Here is a 7,317-nt window from a genome sequence, read left to right on the forward strand (position 1 = left end):
GAAGCATGCCTGAGACCGGGCAGCTGCTGCTGCTGCATTTGCTGCCTCTTCCACCTCTTGATGATTCTTTGCAGATGTTATTTTCCCTCCAAGTTTATGGAGGTATTCTTCTGTCTGAGACAAAAACGATGAGAGAACATTGTATCTCTGAGCTGCATCACCTGGAATGTTGGTCTGCTGCTCCAGTAACATTTCACGGTACCTATCAACATCATTATTTTTCAATGCCTCCATTCTTTTGTTCCTATCTTCATCCTTTCTTTTAGAGAACTCTCTCAACATTTTTTCATGATATTTGGCAACTCCCCTGTTTCGGGTAGTACGTGCATCACGAATAACCCAATGGGCTTCAAGAAGCTTCTTGCGCCACTGAAAGATGGATTTTAGTTGCCTTTCTCTCATGGCCTTTTGAGAGAGCTGCACTTGCCTCGCAAGCTCCATGCGCTGGCGTTCACATAGCCTAACAAACTTCCGATACGGCCTGTCAGGCATTGCCATAATGTCTTGCTGCTGCTGGTCAACTTCATCTCTTAAATGTGCCTGAAAATCTAATAGTCGAAGCTTTTTCTGTTCAATTTGTAGCCGCAAAACAAGATCAGGTTTGATCCTTTTCCGCTCCAAGTTCACTGCAAGTAGACCACCAATCTTTTTCAAATTCTCCACCTTTTTCTTGTTAAGCACTTCCACGCCTTCCTCAAATAGCAAATCCTTCACATTGTATGCTAGTGTTAAGTTATTTGTGTTATTAACAATTGTTGATGAGCCAAAGGAGTCATGTCTCCGAGTAAAATAAGGAAAATCGAAAAGAGGGCCATAATACTTTCTTGTGCCATTAGCATCTTTTGGAGGTGGAGTACTTGTGTGAGTTTGTTTCTTAGCTTGCACAGCATCCAATGCAGCACCCTGCAGTGGAATAGCCTTTCCCTTATCTGCACTAGCATCAAACTTAATAGAACTTTTCTGATTCCCCCGTTCAACTTCCTGCTCGGACTTAATAGAAGCTATGGTGTTGTGATCTTCCTTTCCAGCAGATCCTGACTGCATATGTTCCTTCACTGCACCTGTCGCTCCCTGTGGGAGAGTGGACACAGTTGCTTTATCGTCTCCTGTGGAGGATTCCTCTTTTAGCAGATCTTGTCCTTTGCTTGAAGGCGTGAGCTGCGGAGCCTTGTCATTGGACTCTAAATATCTCGCATGCTCTTCAACATTCTTCCCAGCATTCTTATCCTGGTTAACCATTCCTGGAGAAGGAAGAACCTGTGGTGGATCTGACTCAAGGGGTGGTGGAACAATGGCCTGAAGAACTTCCTGTGGAAGAGTACCTTCACCTCGCTGTAAAGCAAAACCTTGACACAATTAGCAGCAGTTGTCCTAGACGCAGACATGGGACAATCTTTCAGGATATATCAAGCAAACACAATGAAAATTGGATCATTTGGATTAAGCAAATGACTGGGAAAATTTGTTAGTTTCCATACCTTCAAACGCCTGAATGCTAATATTTGTGCCTTAAGAACATGAAGTTGCTGTTTAGTAAACCCAAAACGTTGCTGTGGCACCTGGGCTACAGGTGCAACCTGAGACGGAATGTTATTGCTCGAGTTCGAGCCCTCACCGGAAGGAACTGCGGGCTGTGAAGTAGGTCGGTTCAACTGTTGCACCTGCCTGAAGTATTGCATTTGCAATGTTTCAGCATTCTTTCTAATCGAAGGATCAATGCTCTGGTTCATGCTTGCAGGTGCCTGAGGTGGATGCATTGACGGCATCCCATTTCCAGTCATGATTTGATGTCTAGGAATCCTCTCGGTCTGGTTTTCCCGCCCTTGCATTCCGAGTTGCTGCATCTGAATGTTATTGGAATTGACCATGGTAACATTCCCAGCATTTGGAAAAGGCCCGGAAGGATGTGCCTGTCTGGTTTTTGACAAGCCAGGGCTGGACACATCACTCAATGAATTCCCATGGATCGAGTTTTCATTGGCAACTGGTGAAGAAGAAGTAATCTGTTGCTTTGATGGAGGGAGCCGTGACGGATGCATAACTGCGTTGTTTTCATTTGGTTTCTGCATCGCTGCCATTTTAGATTGCCAAAGGGGAAGAATTTGAGCAACCAAACCAGCATTGGCAGGAAGGGAAAGATCTACATTATGCTCCAATGCCCAAGCCTGCATCGCTTGCAACTGAGCCATCGCATACTGGTTGTTTGCAATGCTTTGCATGTTTGGTTGAGCCTGTTGCGGTTGCGCAGGTCTTATCATGTTTGCTCCTGTTAACGGTCCAATCGATGCTTGGGGAGGTTTTGACTCGCTGCGTTGGTCGGCACTCGTCTGCCCTTGCTCGATTTGCTTCTCACCATGAGAAAAATGTTCACCTGACCTCTTGAACATAGCTGCCTGTGTCTGATTAGTTGCCTGAATAGACATAAGCTCCTGCATTTTAAGATTGTTCATGCGCATGTCTTGATCTTTTCCAGATGGACCAACAAATCCCATTTTAGCTTGCTGCTGTGGTTGCATATTCCCATGAGACTTCTGCTGGGCAGCCTGGAAAGCATACTGGAGGTAAGCTTGATGAATTGGGTTTAGCACATTCTGTTCCATGCCATGCCCTTTATTCTGGTTTTCCTCGCGAATCTGAGTGGCACCACCACCTTGTTGAGACAAATCTATGAACTTCCTTGATTGTTGAGGCAAAGATACAGAGGAAGAAGGTGAAGGGAAGTTGCTCCCTCCCATGACTCCATGGACACCACCTGCCTGATAAGCTAAAAGGGCTTCATCTCCTTCAGACTTCCTGAGCTGCTGCTGCTGCTGTAGAGACTACATAACAGAAGCCCAAAAATTCAAATTTAAAATTTATTTTAAAAAAAAAAAAAAAAAACAACAACAACAAGGCCAAATCAACTTCATATAAGACCATTGGTGACCACAAAAAGCACTCAATAGTCAATTGTCTACAACACCTATATAAAAGAATATGTCCAGCAGAATATGTGGAATAGACAACTTGTACTTATGACATGAAGGATTCAGCGTCACCCAATTTCTTTGTTTCGAGCCAAATGCGCTTGAAAGATCCCGTCTAATAAAAGCACATAGACCAATCTAAGCAACACTTGAAACCAATTTTACACCCCAAACAGGAGAAAAACAAACAGATACAAATGCAAAATCTTTTTTGTATAAAACCACACCAACCCTTGCTTGGATGGTATGTGATATATTTTCCCTGAGAATATATTATAAAACCATTGGTAAAAACAAAACATGTTCCTGGAGGTCACCAAAATTCCTAAAATAAATGGTGAACGAAAAACAGGTCCATCTAATAACAGCATATGCACCAATCTATGCAGCTGTTTGGATTTGGGCAAAGTTGTCTTCTCATTGACAAGTAGTTAGGAGAAAAGTACACCATATGTTTATGGTTTGTCAACTCCTTTGTATACGGAAACCTAGGCACTCTTGGACAAATAGTACAAGACTTGACCATTAAATCATTGATTGGCTTTCTCTGCTCAAGAATTGTATCTCCTTATCAATATCGCTTTATAGTTTTGGTACACATGATTGATACTCTTATCTATACGCAAGCTTGACATGTTCCAATGTGCCGCGTGAGGCTATCCAAGATCAAGCATTGCACATGTGCACATACGCCACCATCAATCTTCAAGCACCTAAAAATGTAGCGCATGCATCACATGTGCCACCATTAGAGCTTTCAACAGGTCGGTCCCGGGGTTGGTCTTGGCTCGGATTTTGAATTGTTTCGGGCAGGGCCTATTCAAAAGTATGATTTTGGCATGCCCGAGCCCGGCCCACTAACACCCCTAACCACCATCCATATTAAGCTCACCACATGCCACAATCCATCCTTACTCCCTTTTCTAGAGATTGACAAACAAGAAACAGAACAACTAAATCAAAACAGCATATCTGCGAACAACTAGCCCCGACAACATGTCCATGGATAACCTATTGCGGCACAACTTGGCCTGAATCCAAACGGCCCCCAAGTGAAACTCTGAACCAGTTTTAAAGCCCAATCCAACAAAACGAACCATACCGACGCAAAAACCCTCTCCTGTGTAAACGGTACAGCCACAGGACCGCTATCTTGGGGGTGTCTATAATTTCTGCCATGAGAGATGTCTCATAATACCATTACCAAAAACAAAACATGATCCTAGAAGTGACAAAATTGCTAAAGCATGTGGAGAATGAAAAATAGCGAACTGCAACAAAACAACAAAAACTCCACTAAGAGACTGAAAAAGAAAACAAAGATTACGTGTACCAAATACCTATTATTTTAATTAAGCTTAATTAAATAAGGCAAAATCAAAGATTATGTTATTACCAATCAAGAGATTGTGCTAAGAAACAAGCACGAATTACATAAAAATTAAGAGAAACAAACTTAGAAACTAGGGCTTGCAATGGACCAGGCCGGGCTGGGCCTGAGTCAGCAAAAATCAATATTTCGAATCAGCCCAACCTGACTAGTTCAACAAACCCCAGTCCCGCCTTTTTCGAGGCCGAACCAAAACCACCTCATACCAACAAGTGCAAACTCCATTCAGAAACATGCACAATTATATTAAAAAGAAAATACACAGTATTTTCATACGTGATAAGAAACATTATTAGAGAAATGAAAATGAAACAGTATCCAAGTTCAAAGCACTACCAACAATTCAAAAACAGAAAAAGCCCCACCACAAAATGACAACAATAGTTAGACGAAAAACAAAAATAAACTAGAATCTGACAACGTATAAACGGATCAGACTAAGATGTGGATTTGCTAAACCATTAGCACCAGTGAAACCAAAAAGATGCATCATGCATCACCACCCAGAAGGATAGATTCATATGGTTCACCACTTAAAATGGTGGTGAGTGGTGACACTTCAACATTGCACATGGCACAGCAAAATGGCAATCCAGAATTGCTAGCGGAGCATAATCCTAAAAACTACACTGAAAATATGATAGAAACCATCTCATTTCGCCCTCAATTGGACAAGTAGGGTTGCTTGATCAGTGTGGCATTAGAGATATGCTCCATCCAAAGTGTGCCCATAGTCCCAATGATCTGGATAGGATAGACGTACATGACTGCCACATTTGAGGATGTAGAGACACCACCATTTTCAAAATGGTAATGAGCTATCATAGGAGTCTGCCCCACCCAGAAAAGCAGAGCAGTAGATTAGCAACGGTAAACTAAAAGACATCACGATGGTGTAGAGAACACACAAAATAGTCACTTAAATACATCCAGACAAATCATAGTAGCACTTCTCTACCATTCAAAATTTCAAAACCGAATTGGAAAAAAGAGAATCAAAGTAAACTCAATCAGACTTTGTTACTAAAAATCCAACAACATACGAATTCAGCCAAACCCATCACAGCAACAGTGCTCAAACTTGAAATATATACAATCTTTTGAATTTCCAATCAGCTACACCAAAAATCAGTTTAAAACAGTCCCGCAATTGAAAGGAAAAAAAAAACCATTTCGGCTGCTAATCAAAGAATGCATGAAAATGCATCCACCCATCGCAGCAACAGTACTCAAAAAAATATATATAATAATAATAAATAAATAAATAAAATCTTTTGAATTTCCAATCAACTACACCAAAAATCAGTTTAAAACAGTCACACAATTGAAAGGGGAAAAAGAAACAAGAAAAAAGAAAAAAAAAAAACAACTATTTTGGTTGCTATTAAAGAATGCATGAAAATTCATCCAAAATCATCACTGTAACAGTACTCGAATCCCACCAAAATCAGCTCAAAAACTCTATTTTGAAAAAAAAAAAAAGACCCAATTTTGCTACTGAAAACCATTTCTAGTTTTGCCAAATTCAGCTCAAAACAAACACATTTTTTTTAAAATCCAGCCAATATATCAATTCATCAAAACCATTGAATTTGCGAAAGCACCCCTCCCAAACCTCAATTTTCCAAACCGAAGTAAAAATGGCGGGAAATTAACCTGTCTGAAAGCAATCTGCTGCTGCATTGAATCAAATCCAGAAGACGAAGACGATGGCGATGCCGCCGCGGAAGAACCCGACCGCCCAGGCGGTGCCACCGCCGGATTCCGCCCAGGCCCGCCACCGCCACCCTGCGAGCCAGCCTGCATGAAAAAATGCAAAATGGCCCTGCAAAAACTTTGGAATTACAGAAACACCCCCACAGACACAAAAACCCGCTTTTCACGAAACCGCTGACAAAAACCACTCTCCTGCAATTCCAGCCCACAAAAACCGCCTCCCTCTCTTCCCCCGCATTTCCGCCCCGCCCGAAAAGCGGTTTTAAGGTTCCGGACGCGTTTTCCGACGATTTCGCAGCCGTTTCTATGCCGTTTTCCGGTTTTCGAAAACCAGGCTGCAGATCGAGACGTGGGATCGTCGCAATACCGCCGATCTTGCCGGAATCTGGCAATTTAAGGCCTGAGATTGGATTTTTTCGCTCGAGTCAAACCCTAACCCTAGTTTTCTTCTTTTTTTTCTTTTTCTTGCTTCCACGCCTCTTCAAGAATCGCCCGATAAAACGGGTTTTATATATGAGGGCCGTTACGGTAGTCCGCGGGAGCTGTAGCTCGCGGGGAAATAGCCAATGGAAATTGAAATAGAAATAATCCTGCGGAGTACGGTGCTTTTCTGTTTAACCATGGTTAGAAGAGAGCCGAAAAGATGGGAGGGATTGGCGGGGGGTTAGGTTAGAAACGGGTTGGAAAAGGGGCTTCGATCTGGGTTTAATTACGAAAATAGCACTGTTTTTTTAGTGCAGGAGGAAAACGTCCTTTTCCGCGCGGAGAAGTGGTTTTAGTAAATTACGAAATTGCCCTTTCATTTTCGGATGCGGAAAAGGACGTAGATTGCGGGGCACAGGGTAGTTCCTGTACTAGTAAGCTTTGTGGGGCCCACGGAGATGTAGTAAAAATCCACTCCCTCCATCAGTTTTGAAAGATTACGATATGAAGTACTCTGAATATCAGGCAGATAAAAGACTGAAATGAGCAACACCAAATGAAAATACAGGGACCGATGGCCCACCATCAGGAGCTTTATGGAGCCACAGGAATTTTTTTATTAGGATAATATATTTTCTTACAGTTTATCTGAGTGTTATTAACCCTATGAACGGTTTGGATATCATATAAACATCATGCTCGGCTTAGGTTTCAACTATCCACGTCGTTGTTCCTAATATTTCTTATGGTGTGGTATACATGAGGTTTGGATATTCCTTATTTTTATTTTTAAGTCCTATTGTTTTCTTTTAAATCTGATGG

The 7,317-nt window shown here is 42.0% G+C and overlaps 1 protein-coding gene across 2 annotated transcripts in view; it reads right to left on the reverse strand.

Annotated features, from left to right (window-relative positions):
- LOC131230206 (ATP-dependent helicase BRM) overlaps positions 1–6,562 on the reverse strand; it is a 34,497-nt gene extending 27,935 nt beyond the window's left edge. The window contains exons 1-3 of one of the 2 annotated variants that reach the window (XM_058226022.1): positions 6,013–6,560; positions 1,479–2,819; positions 10–1,332 (exon numbers count right to left, since the gene is read on the reverse strand). In XM_058226022.1, the coding sequence (XP_058082005.1) occupies positions 10–1,332; positions 1,479–2,819; positions 6,013–6,162 (2,814 nt within the window). In that variant the 5' untranslated portion in view covers positions 6,163–6,560. Of the gene's footprint in view, positions 1–9; positions 1,333–1,478; positions 2,820–6,012 lie in introns of both variants that reach the window. The other variant, XM_058226023.1, reaches the window with a different exon arrangement.
- Between the last annotated feature and the right edge of the window lie 755 nt (positions 6,563–7,317).

This window comes from Magnolia sinica, chromosome 17, assembly GCF_029962835.1.
Source record: "Magnolia sinica isolate HGM2019 chromosome 17, MsV1, whole genome shotgun sequence".
In the NCBI taxonomy this organism is placed as follows: Eukaryota; Viridiplantae; Streptophyta; class Magnoliopsida; order Magnoliales; family Magnoliaceae; genus Magnolia; species Magnolia sinica.